Source organism: Leptodactylus fuscus, unplaced genomic scaffold, assembly GCF_031893055.1.
Source record: "Leptodactylus fuscus isolate aLepFus1 unplaced genomic scaffold, aLepFus1.hap2 HAP2_SCAFFOLD_226, whole genome shotgun sequence".
Taxonomy (NCBI): domain Eukaryota; kingdom Metazoa; phylum Chordata; class Amphibia; order Anura; family Leptodactylidae; genus Leptodactylus; species Leptodactylus fuscus.
In genome coordinates this window covers 10,058-37,895 of record NW_027440249.1, presented here as the reverse complement: position 1 = coordinate 37,895, position 27,838 = coordinate 10,058, and the positions used below count along the sequence as shown (strand labels likewise).

General features: G+C 50.2%; 1 protein-coding gene across 1 annotated transcript in view; it reads right to left on the bottom strand.

Moving 5' to 3' along the window:
- The window catches only part of LOC142187385 (uncharacterized), a gene marked incomplete at its 5' end in the record, with an annotated part of 128,287 nt that extends 101,006 nt beyond the window's left edge, over positions 1-27,281 (bottom strand). The window contains 2 exons of the mRNA XM_075261588.1: positions 20,614-20,723; positions 27,060-27,281. Of these exons, the coding sequence (XP_075117689.1) occupies positions 20,614-20,723; positions 27,060-27,281 (332 nt within the window). The remainder of the gene's footprint in view (positions 1-20,613; positions 20,724-27,059) is intronic.
- Between the last annotated feature and the right edge of the window lie 557 nt (positions 27,282-27,838).

Here is a 27,838-nt window from a genome sequence, read left to right as displayed (position 1 = left end):
GGATGACGGTGCGGTGTTACCGAGTCCCTGGGATGACAGTGCGGTGTTACTGAGCCCCTGGGATGACGGTGCGGTGTTACTGAGTCCCTGGGATGACGGTGCGGTGTTACTGAGCCCCTGGGATGACAGTGCGGTGTTACTGAGCACCTGGGATGACGGTGCGGTGTTACTGAGCCCCTGGGATGACGGTGCGGTGTTACTGAGCCCCTGGGATGACAGTGCGGTGTTACTGAGCCCCTGGGATGACAATGCGGTGTTACTGAGCCCCTGGGATGACAGTGCGGTGTTACTGAGCCCCTGGGATGACAGTGCGGTGTTACTGAGCCCCTGGGATGACAATGCGGTGTTACTGAGTCCCTGGGATGACAGTGTGGTGTTACTGAGTCCCTGCGATGACAGTGCGGTGTTACTGAGCCCCTGGGATGACAGTGCGGTGTTACTGAGTCCCTGGGATGACAATGCGGTGTTACTGAGCCCCTGGGATGACAGTGCGGTGTTACTGAGCCCCTGGGATGACAGTGCGGTGTTACTGAGCCCCTGGGATGACAATGCGGTGTTACTGAGTCCCTGGGATGACAATGCGGTGTTACTGAGTCCCTGGGATGACGGTGCGGTGTTACTGAGTCCCTGGGATGACGGTGCGGTGTTACCGTGTCCCTGGGATGACGGTGCGGTGTTATGGAGCCCCTGGGATGACAGTGCGGTGTTACTGAGCCCCTGGGATGACAGTGCGGTGTTACTGAGCCCCTGGGATGACGGTGCGGTGTTACTGAGTCCCTGGGATGACGGTGCGGTGTTACCGTGTCCCTGGGATGACGGTGCGGTGTTACGGAGCCCCTGGGATGACGGTGCGGTGTTACCGTGTCCCTGGGATGACAATGCGGTGTTACTGAGCCCCTGGGATGACAGTGCGGTGTTACCGTGTCCCTGGGATGACAGTGCGGTGTTACGGAGCCCCTGGGATGACAATGCGGTGTTACTGAGCCCCTGGGATGACAGTGCGGTGTTACCGTGTCCCTGGGATGACAGTGCGGTGTTACGGAGCCCCTGGGATGACGGTGCGGTGTTACGGAGCCCCTGGGATGACAATGCGGTGTTACTGAGCCCCTGGGATGACAGTGCGGTGTTACTGAGTCCCTGGGATGACAGTGCGGTGTTACCGTGTCCCTGGGATGACGGTGCGGTGTTACTGAGCCCCTGGGATGACAATGCGGTGTTACTGAGCCCCTGGGATGACGGTGCGGTGTTACCGTGTCCCTGGGATGACAATGCGGTGTTACTGAGCCCCTGGGATGACAGTGTGGTGTTACTGAGCCCCTGGGATGACAGTGCGGTGTTACGGAGCCCCTGGGATGACAGTGCGGTGTTACTGAGCCCCTGGGATGACAGTGCGGTGTTACTGAGCCCCTGCGATGACGGTGCGGTGTTACTGAGCCCCTGGGATGACAGTGCGGTGTTACTGAGTCCCTGGGATGACGGTGCGGTGTTACTGAGCCCCTGGGATGACAGTGCGGTGTTACCGAGTCCCTGGGATGACAGTGTGGTGTTACCAAGCCCCTGGGATGACAGTGCGGTGTTACCGAGTCCCTGGGATGACGGTGCGGTGTTACTGAGCCCCTGGGATGATGGTGCGGTGTTACTGAGCCCCTGGGATGACAGTGCGGTGTTACCAAGCCCCTGGGATGACAGTGCGGGGTTACTGAGCCCCTGGGATGACAGTGCGGGGTTACTGAGCCCCTGGAATGACAGTGCGGGGTTACTGAGTCCCTGGGATGACGGTGCGGTGTTACTGAGTCCCTGGGATGACAGTGCGGTGTTACTGAGTCCCTGGGATGACGGTGCGGTGTTACCGTGTCCCTGGGATGACGGTGCGGTGTTACTGAGCCCCTGGGATGACGGTGCGGTGTTACTGAGCCCCTGGGATGACAGTGCGGGGTTACTGAGCCCCTGGAATGACAGTGCGGGGTTACCGAGCCCCTGGGATGACAGTGCGGGGTTACTGAGTCCCTGGGATGACAGTGCGGGGTTACTGAGTCCCTGGGATGACAGTGCGGTGTTACCGTGTCCCTGGGATGACGGTGCGGTGTTACTGAGCCCCTGGGATGACAGTGCGGGGTTACTGAGCCCCTGGGATGACGGTGCGGTGTTACCGTGTCCCTGGGATGACAGTGCGGTGTTACTGAGTCCCTGGGATGACAGTGCGGTGTTACTGAGCCCCTGGGATGACAGTGTGGTGTTACTGAGCCCCTGGGATGACAGTGCGGTGTTACTCAGCCCCTGGGATGACAGTGCGGTGTTACTGAGTCCCTGGGATGACGGTGCGGTGTTACGGAGCCCCTGGGATGACAGTGCGGTGTTACTGAGCCCCTGCGATGACAATGCGGTGTTACTGAGCCCCTGGGATGACAGTGCGGGGTTACTGAGCCCCTGGGATGACGGTGCGGTGTTACCGTGTCCCTGGGATGACAGTGCGGTGTTACTGAGTCCCTGGGATGACAGTGCGGTGTTACTGAGCCCCTGGGATGACAGTGTGGTGTTACTGAGCCCCTGGGATGACAGTGCGGTGTTACTCAGCCCCTGGGATGACAATGCGGTGTTACTGAGTCCCTGGGATGACGGTGCGGTGTTACGGAGCCCCTGGGATGACAGTGCGGTGTTACTGAGCCCCTGCGATGACGGTGCGGTGTTACTGAGCCCCTGGGATGACAGTGCGGTGTTACTGAGTCCCTGGGATGACAGTGTGGTGTTACTGAGCCCCTGGGATGACAGTGCGGTGTTACTGAGTCCCTGGGATGACGGTGCGGTGTTACGGAGCCCCTGGGATGACGGTGCGGTGTTACTGAGCCCCTGCGATGACGGTGCGGGGTTACTGAGCCCCTGGGATGACGGTGCGGTGTTACTGAGTCCCTGGGATGACGGTGCGGTGTTACGGAGCCCCTGGGATGACGGTGCGGTGTTACTGAGCCCCTGCGATGACGGTGCGGTGTTACTGAGCCCCTGGGATGACGGTGCGGTGTTACCGAGTCCCTGTGATGACAGTGCGGGGTTACTGAGTCCCTGGGATGACAGTGCGGTGTTACTGAGCCCCTGGGATGACAGTGCGGTGTTACCGAGTCCCTGTGATGACAGTGCGGGGTTACTGAGTCCCTGGGATGACAGTGCGGTGTTACTGAGCCCCTGGGATGACGGTGCGGTGTTACCGAGTCCCTGTGATGACAGTGCGGGGTTACTGAGTCCCTGGGATGACAGTGCGGTGTTACTGAGCCCCTGGGATGACGGTGCGGGGTTACTGAGTCCCTGGGATGACAGTGCGGGGTTACTGAGTCCCTGTGATGACAGTGCGGTGTTACTGAGCCCCTGGGATGACAGTGCGGGGTTACTGAGTCCCTGTGATGACAGTGCGGGGTTACTGAGTCCCTGTGATGACAGTGCGGTGTTACTGAGCCCCTGGGATGACGGTGCGGTGTTACTGAGTCCCTGGGATGACAGTGCGGGGTTACTGAGTCCCTGTGATGACAGTGCGGTGTTACTGAGCCCCTGGGATGACAGTGCGGGGTTACTGAGTCCCTGTGATGACAGTGCGGGGTTACTGAGTCCCTGTGATGACAGTGCGGTGTTACTGAGCCCCTGGGATGACGGTGCGGTGTTACTGAGCCCCTGGGATGACAGTGTGGTGTTACTGAGCCCCTGGGATGACGGTGCGGTGTTACCGAGTCCCTGTGATGACAGTGCGGGGTTACTGAGTCCCTGGGATGACAGTGCGGTGTTACTGAGCCCCTGGGATGACGGTGCGGTGTTACCGAGTCCCTGTGATGACAGTGCGGGGTTACTGAGTCCCTGTGATGACAGTGCGGTGTTACTGAGCCCCTGGGATGACGGTGCGGTGTTACTGAGTCCCTGGGATGACAGTGCGGGGTTACTGAGTCCCTGTGATGACAGTGCGGTGTTACTGAGTCCCTGGGATGACAGTGCGGTGTTACCGTGTCCCTGGGATGACAGTGCGGTGTTACTGAGCCCCTGGGATGACGGTGCGGTGTTACTGAGCCCCTGTGATGACAGTGCGGTGTTACTGAGCCCCTGGGATGACGGTGCGGTGTTACTGAGCCCCTGGGATGACGGTGCGGTGTTACTGAGCCCCTGTGATGACAGTGCGGTGTTACTGAGCCCCTGGGATGATGGTGCGGTGTTACTGAGTCCCTGGGATGACGGTGCGGTGTTACTGAGCCCCTGGGATGACAGTGCGGGGTTACTGAGCCCCTGGGATGACGGTGCGGGGTTACTGAGCCCCTGGGATGACGGTGCGGGGTTACTGAGCCCCTGGGATGACGGTGCGGTGTTACTGAGCCCCTGGGATGACGGTGCGGTGTTACTGAGCCCCTGGGATGACGGTGCGGTGTTACTGAGCCCCTGGGATGACGGTGCGGTGTTACTGAGCCCCTGGGATGACGGTGCGGTGTTACTGAGCCCCTGGGATGACGGTGCGGTGTTACTGAGCCCCTGGGATGACGGTGCGGTGTTACTGAGCCCCTGGGATGACAGTGCGGGGTTACTGAGCCCCTGGGATGACGGTGCGGTGTTACTGAGCCCCTGGGATGACAGTGCGGGGTTACTGAGTCCCTGTGATGACAGTGCGGGGTTACTGAGTCCCTGTGATGACAGTGCGGTGTTACTGAGCCCCTGGGATGACAGTGCGGGGTTACCGAGTCCCTGTGATGACAGTGCGGGGTTACTGAGTCCCTGTGATGACAGTGCGGTGTTACTGAGTCCCTGTGATGACAGTGCGGTGTTACTGAGCCCCTGGGATGACAGTGCGGGGTTACCGAGTCCCTGTGATGACAGTGCGGGGTTACTGAGTCCCTGTGATGACAGTGCGGTGTTACTGAGTCCCTGTGATGACAGTGCGGTGTTACTGAGCCCCTGGGATGACAGTGCGGGGTTACCGAGTCCCTGTGATGACAGTGCGGGGTTACTGAGTCCCTGTGATGACAGTGCGGTGTTACCGAGTCCCTGTGATGACAGTGCGGGGTTACTGAGTCCCTGTGATGACAGTGCGGGGTTACTGAGCCCCTGGGATGACAGTGCGGGGTTACTGAGTCCCTGTGATGACAGTGCGGGGTTACTGAGTCCCTGTGATGACGGTGCGGTGTTACTGAGCCCCTGGGATGACGGTGTGGGGTTACTGAGTCCCTGGGATGACAGTGCGGTGTTACTGAGCCCCTGGGATGACAGTGCGGTGTTACTGAGCCCCTGGGATGACAGTGTGGTGTTACTGAGCCCCTGGGATGACGGTGTGGGGTTACTGAGTCCCTGGGATGACAGTGCGGTGTTACTGAGCCCCTGGGATGACAGTGCGGTGTTACTGAGCCCCTGGGATGGTTCTCCTGCCTGTATCTGATGTAACAAACTCTCCTCCTCTTGGTAGTCAGGACATGGAAGCTCTGCAGCTCTGTCTGACGTCCTGACTCTGCGCTGCGCTGATACCTCACATGACGCCGGGTTCACGCCAGCGCCTGATTTACATTTTCAGGTTTCCGTCTTCTGCCGTTAGAAACCTGACAGAGCGTGTTCGGCGCCGCTGAGTGTTTTGTGCTCTCCACGACAAAACCATTTTTTTTTAACCGGGCACAAAGTCCTGCATGTCCGACTGTGTTTGGTTAAAAAAAAACAAATCTGTTTTGCTGCAGAGAGTACAAAACGCTCAGCGGCGCTCACGGCCGGACACTTTCCACACCCATTCATTTCTATGCCGGCAGGTTTCCGTCTCTTGTGCAATTTCGGGCAGGAAACAGAAACCTGCATAACAGAGCCCAGGGCGCAGATGTGAACGAGCCCTTACTGCGGCCTGTCGTCTGCTCTGCACTCACTGTCTCCTCTGTCCTCTCTTCTACGGCAGGGTTCACACTACCATTGGTGTCTGTTAAACCCCCCCAAAAAAACCTCCCATAACAGACACAAACAGACGGTAAGTGAGGGCTAGCAGCCAGTGTCCGGTCCATCGCCCATAGACCTCAATGGTAAAAAAACCCCCAAAACCAGACACTCACTGCCTTTCTTTTCGAACGGACAGAATAGTCCTGCTGTAGGCAAACCAGACGTGGCAGTAACCGGAGACTGAAGGACACCAGAGAAAGTCCCACTGAAATGAATGGATCAGCGAGTGTCATACGGACAATAACCGTGGACACAACGGCAGTGTGAGCGCCCCCTAGGCTGTGACCTAATAATCCCATAGTCATATCTAACAATCCAGGATTATTTGGTCACTCCAGAGCCGGCACTCTGACACCGCAGGCCCGGCACATCTGAATGGACCCTGGAATAGTTATAGTATATAACATATATATATATATACTGCATATATATAGTATATCATCCCATCGCCAGCCCAACCTGACTAGTGGCACGGACATGGCGCCGAGCGGGCACAGGGGCATTCTTGGAAATTTTTAAATTGAATGTTTTTTTTTCAGAAATGCGTTTTAAAATTTTGCATTTGCGTTCCCATGGGTAAAATATTATGAGAGCTCCTGATGTGAGCGAGCTGGTGAGAGCCGGGACAGTCCGGAGTACAATGGCCGTTATTCAGATTCACTGGCCCGAGATATCAGGAGAAATGTGACGGCGGCAGCGCAGACACTCACACTGTGTCTGAACTGGGTCTGAGCGCAGAAAATCTATTACAAATCCAAAAAAGATTTCTAGAATGTTTCTTCTTCACATTTTGCATTCTCTGACACAATATTACTGAATACCAAAATCTCAAAGAATTAACAATATAGAGAGAAAGCTCATCAGCACACTCGTCATGGAATGACCCAATAGTGAGGGGGTGACAGGGGAGTGCGGGGGTCCTGCTAAATCTCCCCCAGACTCCTGACCTATGTGTAGTATACACTCACCGGCCACTTTATTAGGTACACCTGTCCAACTGCTCGTTAACACTTAATTTCTAATCAGCCAATCACATGGCGGCCACTCAGTGCATTTCGGCATGTAGACATGGTCAAGACAATCTCCTGCAGTTCAAACCGAGCATCAGTCTGGGGAAGAAAGGTGATTTGAGTGCCTTTGAACGTGGCATGGTTGTTGGTGCCAGAAGGGCTGGTCTGAGGATTTCAGAAACTGCTGATCTACTGGGATTTTCACGCACAACCATCTCTAGGGTTTACAGAGAATGGTCCGAAAAAGAAAAAACATCCAGTGAGCGGCAGTTCTGTGGGGGGTGGAAATGCGTTGTTGATGCCAGAGGTCAGAGGAGAATGGCCAGACTGGTTCCAGCTGATAGAAAGGCAACAGTGACTCAAATAGCCACCCGTTACACCCAAGGTAGCCAGAAGAGCATCTCTGAACGCCGCACAGTACGTCCAACTTTGAGGCTACAGATGGGCTACAGCAGCAGAAGACCACACCGGGTGCCACTCCTTTCAGCTAAGAACAGGAAACTGAGGCTACAATTTGCACAAGCTCATCGAAATTGGACAATTGAAGATTGGAAAAACGTTGCCTGGTCTGATGAGTCTCGATTTCTGCTGCGACATTCGGATGGTAGGGTCAGAATTTGGCGTCAACAACATGAAAGCATGGATCCATCCTGCCTTGTATCGGTAACGGTTCAGGCTGGTGGTGGCAGAGCTGATTGGATGAGACTCTTGCAGTAATTGTCATTGACAGCATCTCCAGCAATCAGAGCTTCTGAGGGAGGGAACTTCATAAAGCTGCTGAAGTCTGGAACGTTCCTCCCTCAGAAGCTCTGATTGGTGGAGATGCTGTCAATGACAATTACTGCAAGAGTCTCATCCAATCAGCTCTGCTCCTCCTCTACTTTGTGCAGGACTTTTCTCTCTGATGATTTTTTGGTAAAATCTGCAGCAGGGTCTCCTATGGAAGATTAGTTGAGGTTCTCTGGAGCTTATTGGTGAATTTTTGTAGCACAATGTTGTAGGTCCCGCCCCTTTACTGTGAGTCTACGCCCTTTTTTCACAAGTTTTAAAAGTATTTAAAACACTTGATAAATGTGGTGCCCAACATGTTACAGGGTGTATTTGGTGAAAATGATACTAGAATTCTGGAGCATTTCACTTGATAAGTTTCCACCATTGTATGTGCTGGCTTGTATGTGATGTCTGAGTCTGATCTCTGATGGAGTCACAAGTCAGGTCTCAGGTCTCATCTGAGCTTCTCATCCTGCAGCTCCTATATACAATATATACAGGGGCTCTGTAACCCTGGCCAATCATTAGCAGGTATAGTGTATGTGCTGGCTTGTATGTGATGTCTGAGTCTGATCTCTGATGGAGTCACAAGTCAGGTCTCAGGTCTCATCTGAGATTCTCAGCCTGCAGCTGCTATATACAATATATACAGGGGCTCTGTAATCCTGGCCAATCATTAGCAGGTATAGTGTATGTGCTGGCTTGTATGTGATGTCTGAGTCTGATCTCTGATGGAGTCAGTAGTCAGGTCTCAGGTCTCATCTGAGCTTCTCATCCTGCAGCTGCTATATACAATATATACAGGGGCTCTGTAACCCTGGCCAATCATTAGGAGGCATAGTGTATGTGCTGGCTTGTATGTGATGTCTGAGTCTGATCTCTGATGGAGTCACAAGTCAGGTATCAGGTCTCATCTGAGATTCTCATCCTGCAGCTCCTATATACAATATATACAGGGGCTCTGTAATCCTGGCCAATCATTAGCAGGTATAGTGTATGTGCTGGCTTGTATGTGATGTCTGAGTCTGGTCTCTGATGGAGTCACAAGTCAGGTCTCAGGTCTCATCTGAGATTCTCAGCCTGCAGCTGCTATATACAATATATACAGGGGCTCTGTAATCCTGGCCAATCATTAGCAGGTATAGTGTATGTGCTGGCTTGTATGTGATGTCTGAGTCTGATCTCTGATGGAGTCACAAGTCAGGTCTCAGGTCTCATCTGAGTTTCTCAGCCTGCAGCTGCTATATACACTGTATCCTCTACTCCTGCAGGGGGCTCTGTAACCCTGGCCAATCATTAGCAGGTATAGTGTATGTGCTGGCTTGTATGTGATGTCTGAGTCTGGTCTCTGATGGAGTCACAAGTCAGGTCTCAGGTCTCATCTGAGATTCTCAGCCTGCAGCTGCTATATACAATATATACAGGGGCTCTGTAACCCTGGCCAATCATTAGGAGGCATAGTGTATGTGCTGGCTTGTATGTGATGTCTGAGTCTGATCTCTGATGGAGTCAGTAGTCAGGTCTCAGGTCTCATCTGAGTTTCTCAGCCTGCAGCTGCTATATACACTGTATCCTCTACTCCTGCAGGGGGCTCTGTAACCCTGGCCAATCATTAGCAGGTATAGTGTATGTGCTGGCTTGTATGTGATGTCTGAGTCTGATCTCTGATGGAGTCACAAGTCAGGTCTCAGGTCTCATCTGAGATTCTCAGCCTGCAGCTGCTATATACAATATATACAGGGGCTCTGTAACCCTGGCCAATCATTAGCAGGTATAGTGTATGTGCTGGCTTGTATGTGATGTCTGAGTCTGATCTCTGATGGAGTCACAAGTCAGGTCTCAGGTCTCATCTGAGATTCTCAGCCTGCAGCTGCTATATACAATATATACAGGGGCTCTGTAACCCTGGCCAATCATTAGCAGGTATAGTGTATGTGCTGGCTTGTATGTGATGTCTGAGTCTGGTCTCTGATGGAGTCAGTAGTCAGGTCTCAGGTCTCATCTGAGATTCTCAGCCTGCAGCTGCTATATACAATATATACAGGGGCTCTGTAATCCTGGCCAATCATTAGCAGGTATAGTGTATGTGCTGGCTTGTATGTGATGCCTGAGTCTGATCTCTGATGGAGTCACAAGTCAGGTATCAGGTCTCATCTGAGCTTCTCAGCCTGCAGCTCCTATATACAATATATACAGGGGCTCTGTAACCCTGGCCAATCATTAGGAGGCATAGTGTATGTGATGTCTGAGTCGGGTCTCTGATGGAGTCACAAGTCAGGTATCAGGTCTCATCTGAGTTTCTCAGCCTGCAGCTCCTATATACACTGTATCTTCTACTCCTGCAGGGGGCTCTGTAATCCTGGCCAATCATTAGCAGGTATAGTGTATGTGCTGGCTTGTATGTGATGTCTGAGTCTGATCTCTGATGGAGTCACAAGTCAGGTATCAGGTCTCATCTGAGTTTCTCAGCCTGCAGCTGCTATATACACTGTATCTTCTACTCCTGCAGGGGGCTCTGTAATCCTGGCCAATCATTAGGAGACATAGTGTATGTGCTGGCTTGTATGTGATGCCTGAGTCTGATCTCTGACGGAGTGAGAAGTCAGGTGTCAGAGTCAGGTATCAGAGTCAGTTGTCAGAGTCAGGTATCAGAGTCAGGTGTCAGTTGTCAGAGTCAGAGTCAGGTATCAAAGTCAGGTATCAGAGTCAGGTGTCAGTTGTCAGAGTCAGGTGTCAAAGTCAGGTATCAGAGTCAGGTGTCAGAGTCAGGTATCAGGGTCAGGTGTCAGCGTCAGGTATCAGGGTCAGGTGTCAGAGTCAGGTGTCAGAGTCAGGTGTCAGAGTCAGGTATCAGGGTCAGGGTCAGGTGTCAGGGTCAGGTATCAGGGTCAGGTGTCAGAGTCAGGTGTCAGTGTCAGGTGTCAGAGTCAGGTGTCAGAGTCAGGTGTCAGAGTCAGGTATCAGGGTCAGGTGTCAGGGTCAGGTATCAGGGTCAGGTATCAGGGTCAGGTATCAGGGTCAGGTATCGGTGTCAGGGTCAGGTGTCAGGGTCAGGTGTCAGAGTCAGGTATCAGAGTCAGGTGTCAGACAAATCAGATGTCAGAAGTCAGGTATCAGAGCTGTAAACTAGCATTAATCTGATGTTTGACTCTGATATCTGAGGATGTCCTAATATGGACACTGTAATACAGTATATATATTGCCACTGCTACTACCGAGCTACTCCTCCCCCACACTACATGTATATACAGTATATATATATTGCCACTGCTACTACCGAGCTACTCCTCCCCCACACTACATGTATATACAGTATATATATCACCACTGCTACTACCAGCTACTCCTCCCCCACACTACATGTATATACAGTATATATATATCACCACTGCTACTACCAGCTACTCCTCCCCCACACTACATGTATATACAGTATATATATATCACCACTGCTGCTACCAGCTACTCCTCCCCCACACTACATGTATATACAGTATATATAATATATATCACCACTGCTGCTACCGAGCTACTCCTCCCCCACACTACATGTATATACAGTATATATATCACCACTGCTGCTACCGAGCTACTCCTCCCCCACACTACATGTATATACAGTATATATAATATATATCACCACTGCTGCTACCAGCTACTCCTCCCCCACACTACATGTATATACAGTATATATAATATATATCACTACTGCTGCTACCAGCTACTCCTCCCCCACACTACATGTATATACAGTATATATATATCACCACTGCTGCTACCAGCTACTCCTCCCCCACACTACATGTATATACAGTATATATATCACCACTGCTGCTACCAGCTACTCCTCCCCCACACTACATGTATATACAGTATATATATATCACCACTGCTGCTACCAGCTACTCCTCCCCCACACTACATGTATATACAGTATATATATCACCACTGCTGCTACCAGCTACTCCTCCCCCACACTACATGTATATACAGTATATATAATATATATCACCACTGCTGCTACCAGCTACTCCTCCCCCACACTACATGTATATACAGTATATATATCACTACTGCTGCTACCAGCTACTCCTCCCCCACACTACATGTATATACAGTATATATATATCACCACTGCTGCTACCAGCTACTCCTCCCCCACACTACATGTATATACAGTATATATATCACCACTGCTGCTACCAGCTACTCCTCCCCCACACTACATGTATATACAGTATATATATATCACCACTGCTGCTACCAGCTACTCCTCCCCCACACTACATGTATATACAGTATATATATCACCACTGCTGCTACCAGCTACTCCTCCCCCACACTACATGTATATACAGTATATATATATTGCCACTGCTACTACCGAGCTACTCCTCCCCCACACTACATGTATATACAGTATATATATCACCACTGCTGCTACCAGCTACTCCTCCCCCACACTACATGTATATACAGTATATATATATCACCACTGCTGCTACCAGCTACTCCTCCCCCACACTACATGTATATACAGTATATATATATCACCACTGCTGCTACCAGCTACTCCTCCCCCACACTACATGTATATACAGTATATATATCACTACTGCTGGTACCGAGCTACTCCTCCCCCACACTACATGTATATACAGTATATATATATCGCCACTGCTGCTACCGAGCTACTCCTCCCCCACACTACATGTATATACAGTATATATAATATATATCACCACTGCTGCTACCAGCTACTCCTCCCCCACACTACATGTATATACAGTATATATATCACCACTGCTGCTACCAGCTACTCCTCCCCCACACTACATGTATATACAGTATATATATATCACTACTGCTGCTACCAGCTACTCCTCCCCCACACTACATGTATATACAGTATATATAATATATATCACTACTGCTGCTACCAGCTACTCCTCCCCCACACTACATGTATATACAGTATATATAATATATATCACCACTGCTGCTACCAGCTACTCCTCCCCCACACTACATGTATATACAGTATATATATCACTACTGCTGCTACCAGCTACTCCTCCCCCACACTACATGTATATACAGTATATATATATCACTACTGCTGCTACCAGCTACTCCTCCCCCACACTACATGTATATACAGTATATATATATCACCACTGCTGCTACCAGCTACTCCTCCCCCACACTACATGTATATACAGTATATATAATATATATCACCACTGCTGCTACCAGCTACTCCTCCCCCACACTACATGTATATACAGTATATATATCACCACTGCTGCTACCAGCTACTCCTCCCCCACACTACATGTATATACAGTATATATAATATATATCACCACTGCTGCTACCAGCTACTCCTCCCCCACACTACATGTATATACAGTATATATATATCACCACTGCTGCTACCGAGCTACTCCTCCCCCACACTACATGTATATACAGTATATATATATCACCACTGCTGCTACCAGCTACTCCTCCCCCACACTACATGTATATACAGTATATATAATATATATCACCACTGCTGCTACCAGCTACTCCTCCCCCACACTACATGTATATACAGTATATATAATATATATCACTACTGCTGCTACCAGCTACTCCTCCCCCACACTACATGTATATACAGTATATATATATCACTACTGCTGCTACCAGCTACTCCTCCCCCACACTACATGTATATACAGTATATATAATATATATCACCACTGCTGCTACCAGCTACTCCTCCCCCACACATGTATATACAGTATATATATCACCACTGCTACTACCAGCTACTCCTCCCCCACACTACATGTATATACAGTATATATATCACTACTGCTGCTACCAGCTACTCCTCCCCCACACTACATGTATATACAGTATATATAATATATATCACCACTGCTGCTACCAGCTACTCCTCCCCCACACTACATGTATATACAGTATATATATATCACCACTGCTGCTACCAGCTACTCCTCCCCCACACATGTATATACAGTATATATATCACCACTGCTACTACCAGCTACTCCTCCCCCACACTACATGTATATACAGTATATATATCACTACTGCTGCTACCAGCTACTCCTCCCCCACACTACATGTATATACAGTATATATAATATATATCACCACTGCTGCTACCAGCTACTCCTCCCCCACACTACATGTATATACAGTATATATATCACTACTGCTGCTACCAGCTACTCCTCCCCCACACTACATGTATATACAGTATATATATCACCACTGCTGCTACCAGCTACTCCTCCCCCACACTACATGTATATACAGTATATATATATCACCACTGCTGCTACCAGCTACTCCTCCCCCACACTACATGTATATACAGTATATATATATCACCACTGCTGCTACCAGCTACTCCTCCCCCACACTACATGTATATACAGTATATATATCACTACTGCTGCTACCAGCTACTCCTCCCCCACACTACATGTATATACAGTATATATATATCACCACTGCTGCTACCGAGCTACTCCTCCCCCACACTACATGTATATACAGTATATATATCACCACTGCTGCTACCAGCTACTCCTCCCCCACACTACATGTATATACAGTATATATATCACCACTGCTGCTACCAGCTACTCCTCCCCCACACTACATGTATATACAGTATATATAATATATATCACTACTGCTGCTACCAGCTACTCCTCCCCCACACTACATGTATATACAGTATATATATCACCACTGCTGCTACCAGCTACTCCTCCCCCACACTACATGTATATACAGTATATATAATATATATCACCACTGCTGCTACCAGCTACTCCTCCCCCACACATGTATATACAGTATATATATCACCACTGCTGCTACCAGCTACTCCTCCCCCACACTACATGTATATACAGTATATATATCACCACTGCTGCTACCAGCTACTCCTCCCCCACACTACATGTATATACAGTATATATATATCACCACTGCTGCTACCAGCTACTCCTCCCCCACACTACATGTATATACAGTATATATAATATATATCACCACTGCTGCTACCAGCTACTCCTCCCCCACACTACATATATATACAGTATATATATCACTACTGCTGCTACCAGCTACTCCTCCCCCACACTACATGTATATACAGTATATATATATATCACCACTGCTACTACCAGCTACTCCTCCCCCACACTACATGTATATACAGTATATATATATCACCACTGCTGCTACCAGCTACTCCTCCCCCACACTACATGTATATACAGTATATATATCACCACTGCTGCTACCAGCTACTCCTCCCCCACACTACATGTATATACAGTATATATATATATCACTACTGCTGCTACCAGCTACTCCTCCCCCACACTACATGTATATACAGTATATATATCACCACTGCTGCTACCAGCTACTCCTCCCCCACACTACATGTATATACAGTATATATATATATCACCACTGCTGCTACCAGCTACTCCTCCCCCACACTACATGTATATACAGTATATATATATCACTACTGCTGCTACCAGCTACTCCTCCCCCACACTACATGTATATACAGTATATATATATATCACTACTGCTGCTACCAGCTACTCCTCCCCCACACTACATGTATATACAGTATATATATATCACTACTGCTGGTACCAGCTACTCCTCCCCCACACTACATGTATATACAGTATATATATCACCACTGCTGCTACCAGCTACTCCTCCCCCACACTACATGTATATACAGTATATATATCACCACTGCTGCTACCAGCTACTCCTCCCCCACACTACATGTATATACAGTATATATATATCACTACTGCTGCTACCAGCTACTCCTCCCCCACACTACATGTATATACAGTATATATATATCACTACTGCTGCTACCAGCTACTCCTCCCCCACACTACATGTATATACAGTATATATAATATATATCACCACTGCTGCTACCAGCTACTCCTCCCCCACACTACATGTATATACAGTATATATATCACCACTGCTGCTACCAGCTACTCCTCCCCCACACTACATGTATATACAGTATATATATATCACTACTGCTGCTACCAGCTACTCCTCCCCCACACTACATGTATATACAGTATATATATCACCACTGCTGCTACCAGCTACTCCTCCCCCACACTACATGTATATACAGTATATATATCACCACTGCTGCTACCAGCTACTCCTCCCCCACACTACATGTATATACAGTATATATATCACCACTGCTGCTACCAGCTACTCCTCCCCCACACTACATGTATATACAGTATATATATATCACTACTGCTGCTACCAGCTACTCCTCCCCCACACTACATGTATATACAGTATATATATATCACTACTGCTGCTACCAGCTACTCCTCCCCCACACTACATGTATATACAGTATATATATCACTACTGCTGCTACCAGCTACTCCTCCCCCACACTACATGTATATACAGTATATATATATCACTACTGCTGCTACCAGCTACTCCTCCCCCACACTACATGTATATACAGTATATATATATCACCACTGCTGCTACCAGCTACTCCTCCCCCACACTACATGTATATACAGTATATATATCACCACTGCTGCTACCAGCTACTCCTCCCCCACACTACATGTATATACAGTATATATATATCACTACTGCTGCTACCAGCTACTCCTCCCCCACACTACATGTATATACAGTATATATATCACTACTGCTGCTACCAGCTACTCCTCCCCCACACTACATGTATATACAGTATATATATCACCACTGCTGCTACCAGCTACTCCTCCCCCACACTACATGTATATACAGTATATATATATCACTACTGCTGCTACCAGCTACTCCTCCCCCACACTACATGTATATACAGTATATATATCACTACTGCTGCTACCAGCTACTCCTCCCCCACACTACATGTATATACAGTATATATATATCACCACTGCTGCTACCAGCTACTCCTCCCCCACACTACATGTATATACAGTATATATATCACCACTGCTGCTACCAGCTACTCCTCCCCCACACTACATGTATATACAGTATATATATCACTACTGCTGCTACCGAGCTACTCCTCCCCCACACTACATGTATATACAGTATATATAATATATATCACCACTGCTGCTACCAGCTACTCCTCCCCCACACTACATGTATATACAGTATATATATCACTACTGCTGCTACCAGCTACTCCTCCCCCACACTACATGTATATACAGTATATATATCACCACTGCTGCTACCAGCTACTCCTCCCCCACACTACATGTATATACAGTATATATATCACCACTGCTGCTACCAGCTACTCCTCCCCCACACTACATGTATATACAGTATATATATCACCACTGCTGCTACCAGCTACTCCTCCCCCACACTACATGTATATACAGTATATATATATCACCACTGCTGCTACCAGCTACTCCTCCCCCACACTACATGTATATACAGTATATATATATCGCCACTGCTACTACCAGCTACTCCTCCCCCACACTACATGTATATACAGTATATATATCACTACTGCTGCTACCAGCTACTCCTCCCCCACACTACATGTATATACAGTATATATATATCACCACTGCTACTACCAGCTACTCCTCCCCCACACTACATGTATATACAGTATATATAATATATATCACCACTGCTGCTACCAGCTACTCCTCCCCCACACTACATGTATATACAGTATATATAATATATATCACCACTGCTGCTACCAGCTACTCCTCCCCCACACTACATGTATATACAGTATATATATCACTACTGCTGCTACCAGCTACTCCTCCCCCACACTACATGTATATACAGTATATATATCACCACTGCTGCTACCAGCTACTCCTCCCCCACACTACATGTATATACAGTATATATAATATATATCACCACTGCTGCTACCAGCTACTCCTCCCCCACACTACATGTATATACAGTATATATATATCACCACTGCTGCTACCAGCTACTCCTCCCCCACACTACATGTATATACAGTATATATATATCACCACTGCTGCTACCAGCTACTCCTCCCCCACACTACATGTATATACAGTATATATATATCGCCACTGCTACTACCAGCTACTCCTCCCCCACACTACATGTATATACAGTATATATATCACTACTGCTGCTACCAGCTACTCCTCCCCCACACTACATGTATATACAGTATATATATCACTACTGCTGCTACCAGCTACTCTCTCCCCCACACTACATGTATATACAGTATATATATCACCACTGCTGCTACCAGCTACTCCTCCCCCACACTACATGTATATACAGTATAAATATCACTACTGCTGCTACCAGCTACTCCTCCCCCACACTACATGTATATACAGTATATATATCACCACTGCTGCTACCAGCTACTCCTCCCCACACTACATGTATATACAGTATATATATATCGCCACTGCTACTACCAGCTACTCCTCCCCCACACTACATGTATATACAGTATATATATCACTACTGCTGCTACCAGCTACTCCTCCCCCACACTACATGTATATACAGTATATATATCACCACTGCTGCTACCAGCTACTCCTCCCCCACACTACATGTATATACAGTATATATATATATCACTACTGCTGCTACCAGCTACTCCTCCCCCACACTACATGTATATACAGTATATATATCACCACTGCTGCTACCAGCTACTCCTCCCCCACACTACATGTATATACAGTATATATAATATATATCACCACTGCTGCTACCAGCTACTCCTCCCCCACACTACATGTATATACAGTATATATAATATATATCACCACTGCTGCTACCAGCTACTCCTCCCCCACACTACATGTATATACAGTATATATATCACTACTGCTGCTACCAGCTACTCCTTCCCCACACTACATGTATATACAGTATATATAATATATATCACCACTGCTGCTACCAGCTACTCCTCCCCCACACTACATGTATATACAGTATATATATATCACCACTGCTGCTACCAGCTACTCCTCCCCCACACTACATGTATATACAGTATATATATATCACCACTGCTGCTACCAGCTACTCCTCCCCCACACTACATGTATATACAGTATATATATATCGCCACTGCTACTACCAGCTACTCCTCCCCCACACTACATGTATATACAGTATATATATCACCACTGCTGCTACCAGCTACTCCTCCCCCACACTACATGTATATACAGTATATATAATATATATCACTACTGCTGCTACCAGCTACTCCTCCCCCACACTACATGTATATACAGTATATATATCACCACTGCTGCTACCAGCTACTCCTCCCCCACACTACATGTATATACAGTATATATATATATCACTACTGCTGCTACCAGCTACTCCTCCCCCACACTACATGTATATACAGTATATATAATATATATCACCACTGCTGCTACCAGCTACTCCTCCCCCACACTACATGTATATACAGTATATATATATATCACTACTGCTGCTACCAGCTACTCCTCCCCCACACTACATGTATATACAGTATATATAATATATATCACCACTGCTGCTACCAGCTACTCCTCCCCCACACTACATGTATATACAGTATATATATCACCACTGCTGCTACCAGCTACTCCTCCCCCACACTACATGTATATACAGTATATATATATCACCACTGCTGCTACCAGCTACTCCTCCCCCACACTACATGTATATACAGTATATATAATATATATCACCACTGCTGCTACCAGCTACTCCTCCCCCACACTACATATATATACAGTATATATATCACTACTGCTGCTACCAGCTACTCCTCCCCCACACTACATGTATATACAGTATATATAATATATATCACCACTGCTGCTACCAGCTACTCCTCCCCCACACTACATGTATATACAGTATATATAATATATATCACCACTGCTGCTACCAGCTACTCCTCCCCCACACTACATGTATATACAGTATATATAATATATATCACCACTGCTGCTACCAGCTACTCCTCCCCCACACTACATGTATATACAGTATATATATCACCACTGCTGCTACCAGCTACTCCTCCCCCACAGTATATACAGTATATATAATATATATCACCACTGCTGCTACCAGCTACTCCTCCCCCACAGTATATACAGTATATATAATATATATCACCACTGCTGCTACCAGCTACTCCTCCCCCACACTACATGTATATACAGTATATATATATCACCACTGCTGCTACCAGCTACTCCTCCCCCACACTACATGTATATACAGTATATATATCACCACTGCTGCTACCAGCTACTCCTCCCCCACAGTATATACAGTATATATAATATATATCACCACTGCTGCTACCAGCTACTCCTCCCCCACACTACATGTATATACAGTATATATATCACCACTGCTGCTACCAGCTACTCCTCCCCCACAGTATATACAGTATATATAATATATATCACCACTGCTGCTACCAGCTACTCCTCCCCCACAGTATATACAGATGTAGCTGAGCTAACGTAACCTTCTGCAATTAGTAAACCTTTTCTGCCGTACGACATCTTATCTCACAAGACAAGTCATGGCTAAAGCATTAGAGTTGGGAATGGCGACAATGTTTCTTGGACCTCCTCCTTCCCATGTGCAGATCTCATGAGCACAAGTTACATTTATTCACGTGACTTACCTTCTATTCCCACTTTTGCCCCCCCCCCCCCCCCCCCGCCATTGGCCCCCTTTGACCCACAGAATCTTTCTGATCAGTAGAGCGGATAATACTTACGGCGGTTCATAGTTACAGACCAGGAGATACATATTTGGCTCCTCAAAGCCTTCGAGCTTCTCACAGAACTTCTCTCCACAGCCGACACGTTGCGTGTGAGCCCAGACCATCTAGGGCAGAGAATAAAGTTATGGAGCAGAGTTCGGAGGATTTGTCTCCAGAGAACAGGACACCAGTATCAGGTTGTCTTCTTAGGACTTTCATGTTGTGGATCCAGTGCCAGATATTAATATTCAATGCAACGTTTTGGGTAAAACCCTTCTTCAGACACCAGTGGATGGAAAACCAACCGCTGGGGAAGTGATGAGGCCGCGTCTGTACGGAACGGTATCGGATTGGTGGAGAAGTCAATGTCATATTCATGATGTCAAAGTAAGAGCAAGAGGACAGAACCCTGGGATGATAACGGAATAGAGGGGAGAAGAAAACAGATAATGTGGACAAGGTGGAGAAGTGTGGACAATGGAAGAAGCGTGGAGAAGCATGGACAGTGGGAAAAGTGAGGACAAGGCAGAGAAGTATGGACAAGGTGGAGAAGCGGGAACAAGGTGGAGAAGTGGGAACAAGGTGGAGAAGCGGGAACAAGGTGGAGAAGCGGGAACAAGGTGGAGAAGCGGGAAGAAGGTGAAGAAGCGTGGACAATGGAAGAAGAATGGACAGTGGGAAAAGTGAGGACAAGGCGGAGAAGTGGGAACAAGGCGGAGAAGTGGGAACAAGGTGGAGAAGTGGAAACAAGGTGGAGAAGTGGGAACAAGGTGGAGAAGCGGGAACAAGGTGGAGAAGCGTGGACAATGGAAGAAGAATGGACAGTGGGAAAAGTGAGGACAAGGCAGAGAAGTATGGACAAGGTGGAGAAGCGGCAACAAGGTGGAGAGGCGGGAACTAGGTGGAGAGGCGGCAACAAGGTGGAGAGGCGGGAACTAGGTGGAGAAGCGGGAACAAGGTGGAGAGGCGGGAACAAGGTGGAGAGGCGGGAACTAGGTGGAGAAGCGGGAACAAGGTGGAGAAGCGGGAACAAGGTGGAGAAGCGGGAACAAGGTGGAGAAGCGGGAAGAAGGTGAAGAAGCGTGGACAATGGAAGAAGAATGGACAGTGGGAAAAGTGAGGACAAGGCGGAGAAGTGGGAACAAGGCGGAGAAGTGGGAACAAGGTGGAGAAGTGGAAACAAGGTGGAGAAGTGGGAACAAGGTGGAGAAGCGGGAACAAGGTGGAGAAGCGTGGACAATGGAAGAAGAATGGACAGTGGGAAAAGTGAGGACAAGGCAGAGAGAGTATGGACAAGGTGGAGAAGCGGCAACAAGGTGGAGAGGCGGGAACTAGGTGGAGAGGCGGCAACAAGGTGGAGAGGCGGGAACTAGGTGGAGAAGCGGGAACAAGGTGGAGAGGCGGGAACAAGGTGGAGAGGCGGGAACTAGGTGGAGAGGCGGGAACAAGGTGGAGAAGCGGGAACAAGGTGGAGAAGCGGCAACAAGGTGGAGAAGCGGGAACAAGGGTGGAGAAGCGGCAAACAAGGTGGAGAGGCGGGAACTAGGTGGAGAGGCGGGAACAAGGTGGAGAGGCGGGAACTAGGTGGAGAGGCGGGAACTAGGTGGAGAGGCGGGGAACAAGGTGGAGAAGCGGGAACAAGGTGGAGAGGCGGCAACAAGGTGGAGAGGCGGGAACTAGGTGGAGAAGCGGGAACAAGGTGGAGAAGCGGGAACAAGGTGGAGAGGCGGAACAAGGTGGAGAGGCGGCAACAAGGTGGAGAGGCGGGAACTAGGTGGAGAGGCGGGAACAAGGTGGAGAGGCGGGAACAAGGTGGAGAGGCGGGAACTAGGTGGAGAGGCGGGAACAAGGTGGAGAAGCGGGAACAAGGTGGAGAAGTGGCAACAAGGTGGAGAAGCGGCAACAAGGTGGAGAAGCGGGAACAAGGTGGAGAAGCGGCAACAAGGTGGAGAGGCGGGAACTAGGTGGAGAGGCGGGAACAAGGTGGAGAGGCGGGAACTAGGTGGAGAGGCGGGAACTAGGTGAGAGAGGCGGGAACAAGGTGGAGAAGCAGGGAACAAGGTGGAGAGGCGGCAACAAGGTGGAGAGGCGGGAACTAGGTGGAGAGGTGGGAACAAGGTGGAGAAGCGGGAACAAGGTGGAGAGGCGGGGAACAAGGTGGAGAGGCCGGGAACAAGGTGGAGAGGCGGCAACAAGGTGGAGAGGCGGGAACTAGGTGGAGAGGCGGGAACTAGGTGGAGAGGCGGGAACTAGGTGGAGAGGCGGGAACAAGGTGGAGAGGCGGCAACAAGGTGGAGAGGCGGGAACTAGGTGGAGAGGCGGGGAACAAGGTGGAGAGGCGGCAACAAGGTGGAGAGGCGGGAACTAGGTGGAGAGGGCGGCAACAAGGTGGAGAGGCGGGAACTAGGTGGAGAGGTGGGAACAAGGTGGGAGAGGCGGGAACAAGGTGGAGAGGCGGGAACAAGGTGGAGAGGCGGGAACAAGGTGGAGAGGCGGCAACAAGGTGGAGAGGCGGGAACTAGGTGGAGAGGGCGGGAACAAGGTGGAGAGGCGGGAACTAGGTGGAGAGGCGGGAACAAGGTGGAGAGGCGGGAACAAGGTGGAGAGGCGGGAACAAGGTGGAGAAGCGGGAACAAGGTGGAGAAGCGGGAACAAAGGTGGAGAAGCGGGAACAAGGTGGAGAAGCGGGAACAAGGTGGAGAAGCGGGAACTAGGTGGAGAAGCGGGAACAAGGTGGAGAAGCGGGAACAAGGTGGAGAAGCGGGAACAAGGTGAAGAAGCGTGGACAATGGAAGAAGAATGGACAGTGGGAAAAGTGAGGACAAGGCGGAGAAGTGGGAACAAGGCGGAGAAGTGGGAACAAGGCGGAGAAGTGGCAACAAGGCGGAGAAGCGGGAACAAGGCGGAGAAGTGGCAACAAGGTGGAGAAGCGGGAACAAGGTGGAGAAGCGGGAACAAGGTGGAGAAGCGGGAACAAGGTGAAGAAGCGTGGACAATGGAAGAAGAATGGACAGTGGGAAAAGTGAGGACAAGGCGGAGAAGTGGGAACAAGGCGGAGAAGTGGGAACAAGGCGGAGAAGTGGCAACAAGGCGGAGAAGTGGCAACAAGGCGGAGAAGCGGGAACAAGGTGAAGAAGCGTGGACAATGGAAGAAGAATGGACAGTGGGAAAAGTGAGGACAAGGCGGAGAAGTGGGAACAAGGCGGAGAAGTGGGAACAAGGCGGAGAAGTGGGAACAAGGCGGAGAAGTGGGAACAAGGCGGAGAAGTGGCAACAAGGCGGAGAAGCGGGAACAAGGCGGAGAAGCGGGAACTAGGTGGAGAAGCGGGAACAAGGTGGAGAAGCGGGAACAAGGTGAAGAAGCGGGAACTAGGTGGAGAAGCGTGGACAAGGTGGAGAAGCGTGGACAAGGTGGAGAAGCGGCGACAAGGTGGAGAAGCGTGAACTAGGTGGAGAAGCGGGAACTAGGTGGAGAAGCGGGAACAAGGTGGAGAAGCGGGAACAAGGTGAAGAAGCGTGGACAATGGAAGAAGAATGGACAGTGGGAAAAGTGAGGACAAGGCGGAGAAGTGGGAACAAGGCAGAGAAGTGGGAACAAGGCGGAGAAGTGGCAACAAGGCGGAGAAGCGGGAACAAGGCGGAGAAGTGGCAACAAGGTGGAGAAGCGGGAACAAGGTGGAGAAGCGGGAACAAGGTGGAGAAGCGTGGACAATGGAAGAAGAATGGACAGTGGGAAAAGTGAGGACAAGGCGGAGAAGTGGGAACAAGGCGGAGAAGTGGGAACAAGGCGGAGAAGTGGCAACAAGGCGGAGAAGTGGCAACAAGGCGGAGAAGCGGGAACAAGGTGAAGAAGCGTGGACAATGGAAGAAGAATGGACAGTGGGAAAAGTGAGGACAAGGCGGAGAAGTGGGAACAAGGCGGAGAAGTGGGAACAAGGCGGAGAAGTGGGAACAAGGCGGAGAAGTGGCAACAAGGCGGAGAAGTGGCAACAAGGCGGAGAAGCGGGAACAAGGCGGAGAAGCGGGAACAAGGCGGAGAAGCGGGAACTAGGTGGAGAAGCGGGAACAAGGTGGAGAAGCGGGAACAAGGTGAAGAAGCGGGAACTAGGTGGAGAAGCGTGGACAAGGTGGAGAAGCGTGGACAAGGTGGAGAAGCGGCGACAAGGTGGAGAAGCGGGAACTAGGTGGAGAAGCGGGAACTAGGTGGAGAAGCGGGAACAAGGTGGAGAAGCGGGAACAAGGTGGAGAAGCGGGAACTAGGTGGAGAAGCGGGAACAAGGTGGAGAAGCGGGAACAAGGTGAAGAAGCGTGGACAATGGAAGAAGAATGGACAGTGGGAAAAGTGAGGACAAGGCGGAGAAGTGGGAACAAGGCGGAGAAGTGGCAACAAGGCGGAGAAGTGGCAACAAGGCGGAGAAGCGGGAACAAGGTGGAGAAGCGGGAACAAGGTGGAGAAGCGGGAACAAGGTGGAGAAGCGGGAACAAGGTGAAGAAGCGTGGACAATGGAAGAAGAATGGACAGTGGGAAAAGTGAGGACAAGGCGGAGAAGTGGGAACAAGGCGGAGAAGTGGCAACAAGGCGGAGAAGTGGCAACAAGGCGGAGAAGCGGGAACAAGGTGGAGAAGCGGGAACTAGGTGGAGAAGCGGGAACAAGGTGGAGAAGCGGGAACAAGGTGGAGAAGCGGGAACAAGGTGAAGAAGCGGGAACTAGGTGGAGAAGCGTGGACAAGGTGGAGAAGCGTGGACAAGGTGGAGAAGCGGCGACAAGGTGGAGAAGCGGGAACTAGGTGGAGAAGCGGGAACTAGGTGGAGAAGCGGGAACAAGGTGGAGAAGCGGGAACAAGGTGGAGAAGCGGGAACTAGGTGGAGAAGCGGGAACAAGGTGGAGAAGCGGGAACAAGGTGAAGAAGCGTGGACAATGGAAGAAGAATGGACAGTGGGAAAAGTGAGGACAAGGCGGAGAAGTGGCAACAAGGCGGAGAAGTGGCAACAAGGCGGAGAAGTGGCAACAAGGCGGAGAAGCGGGAACTAGGCGGAGAAGCGGGAACTAGGCGGAGAAGCGGGAACTAGGCGGAGAAGCGGGAACTAGGTGGAGAAGCGGGAACAAGGTGAAGAAGCGGGAACTAGGTGGAGAAGCGGGAACTAGGTGGAGAAGCGGGAACAAGGTGGAGAAGCGTGGACAAGGTGGAGAAGCGTGGACAAGGTGGAGAAGCGTGGACAAGGTGGAGAAGCGTGGACAAGGTGGAGAAGCGGGAACTAGGTGGAGAAGCGGGAACTAGGTGGAGAAGCATGGACAAGGTGGAGAAGCGTGGACAAGGTGGAGAAGCGGGAACTAGGTGGAGAAGCGGGAACAAGGTGGAGAAGCGTGGACAAGGTGGAGAAGCGTGGACAAGGTGGAGAAGCGTGGACAAGGTGGAGAAGCGGGAACTAGGTGGAGAAGCGGGAACAAGGTGGAGAAGCGGGAACAAGGTGGAGAAGCGGGAACAAGGTGGAGAAGCGTGGACAAGGTGGAGAAGCGTGGACAAGGTGGAGAAGCGTGGACAAGGTGGAGAAGCGTGGACAAGGTGGAGAAGCGTGGACAAGGTGGAGAAGCGGGAACTAGGTGGAGAAGCGGGAACAAGGTGGAGAAGCGGGAACAAGGTGGAGAAGCGGGAACAAGGTGGAGAAGCGTGGACAAGGTGGAGAAGCGTGGACAAGGTGGAGAAGCGTGGACAAGGTGGAGAAGCGGGAACAAGGTGGAGAAGTGTGACATAAAGAGGGGACGAGGCCGTGAACAGATAACAGAGTAGAGCCATATAGAAGACCCGATTATGGGGGTAACGTCTATCCTTATGGAGAGACCACCTATTACTTGTATGGAAACTTATATAGCCATAGTCGCTCCACTGTAAGGGATCATGGGAGGAATATGCAAATCTGTCTCCCAAGATGTAAATAGGGAGACAGTGCCTCTGTTATGCTGCCCTCTATAGGAAGCAACCCCGAACAACATGCCCGACTTCCCAGAAGTCTTCACTGCATAATGCGGGGTTATAACCAAGTCAGTTTCTCAGCTACGGACGGCCGAAACTGACTTGGGAAAAATCCCACATTGTGCAGTAAAGGCTTCTGGGAAGTCGGGCATGATGTTCAGGGGCTTCCTATAGAGGGCAGTATAACAGAGGCACGCTCTCCCTGTTTACATCTTGGGAGACAGATTTGCATATTCCTCCGTAGAAGACATGAGCAGCAAATAGTGAGGCATGGGTGGCTGTGTGTGAACAGGCCAGATACGGCTGGATTTGGCTCTCGGGGTTTATTCCGTGTTTAGGATATTGGGCCGAGACGTTGATGGGAATCGTTGCTCCTCATACGTGTGACCTCTTGTGTGGAGCCTCCTAACCCTCAAACAAGCTGGAGCAGTCAGTGTGACCGCTCTGCAGAAGGAGCCATCTGTGGGACAAGCGGGCCGGAGCCTTACCTGGGTGTAGTGGCCGCACATCTGGCCCTCCTGGCAAGTGTTTGTGGTGAAGTTGTAGTAGTCGCGCTCATGGTGCCAGTCAGCCATGCCAAGTTCCACATCTAGACTGGAGCCCGACATAATGAAGAGGTTCTCTCCTCTGAATCCGCGCTCCTCATTATGGTCCCAGATACATTTGGCAGCATAAGATGTTGCGAGCTCCTCCAGCGTTTGGTCCCATCGCTGCAAACACACAATAAGTGGTGGAGGAGACGTTAGCACAAGCGGTACGACTGGCACCAGTCTACAAAATATTGCCTGGAGAAGCTCCACGATTGCCCCATCCCTAGGCTGGCCATGCCCCAATATTACCAGGGGACTGACCACGCCCCAACATTACCAGGGAACTGACCACGCCCCAACATTACCAGGGGACTGACCACGCCCCAACATTACCAGGGAACTGACCACGCCCCAACATTACCAGGAGACTGACCACGCCCCAACATTACCAGGGGACTGACCACGCCCCAACATTACCAGGAGACTGACCATGCCCCAACATTACCAGGAGACTGACCACGCCCCAACATTACCAGGGGACTGACCACGCCCCAACATTACCAGGAGACTGACCACGCCCCAACATTACCAGGGGACTGACCACGCCCCAACATTACCAGGGGACTGACCACGCCCCAACATTACCAGGGAACTGACCACGCCCCAATATTACCAGGGGACTGACCACGCCCCAACATTACCAGGGGACTGACCACGCCCCAATATTACCAGGGGAC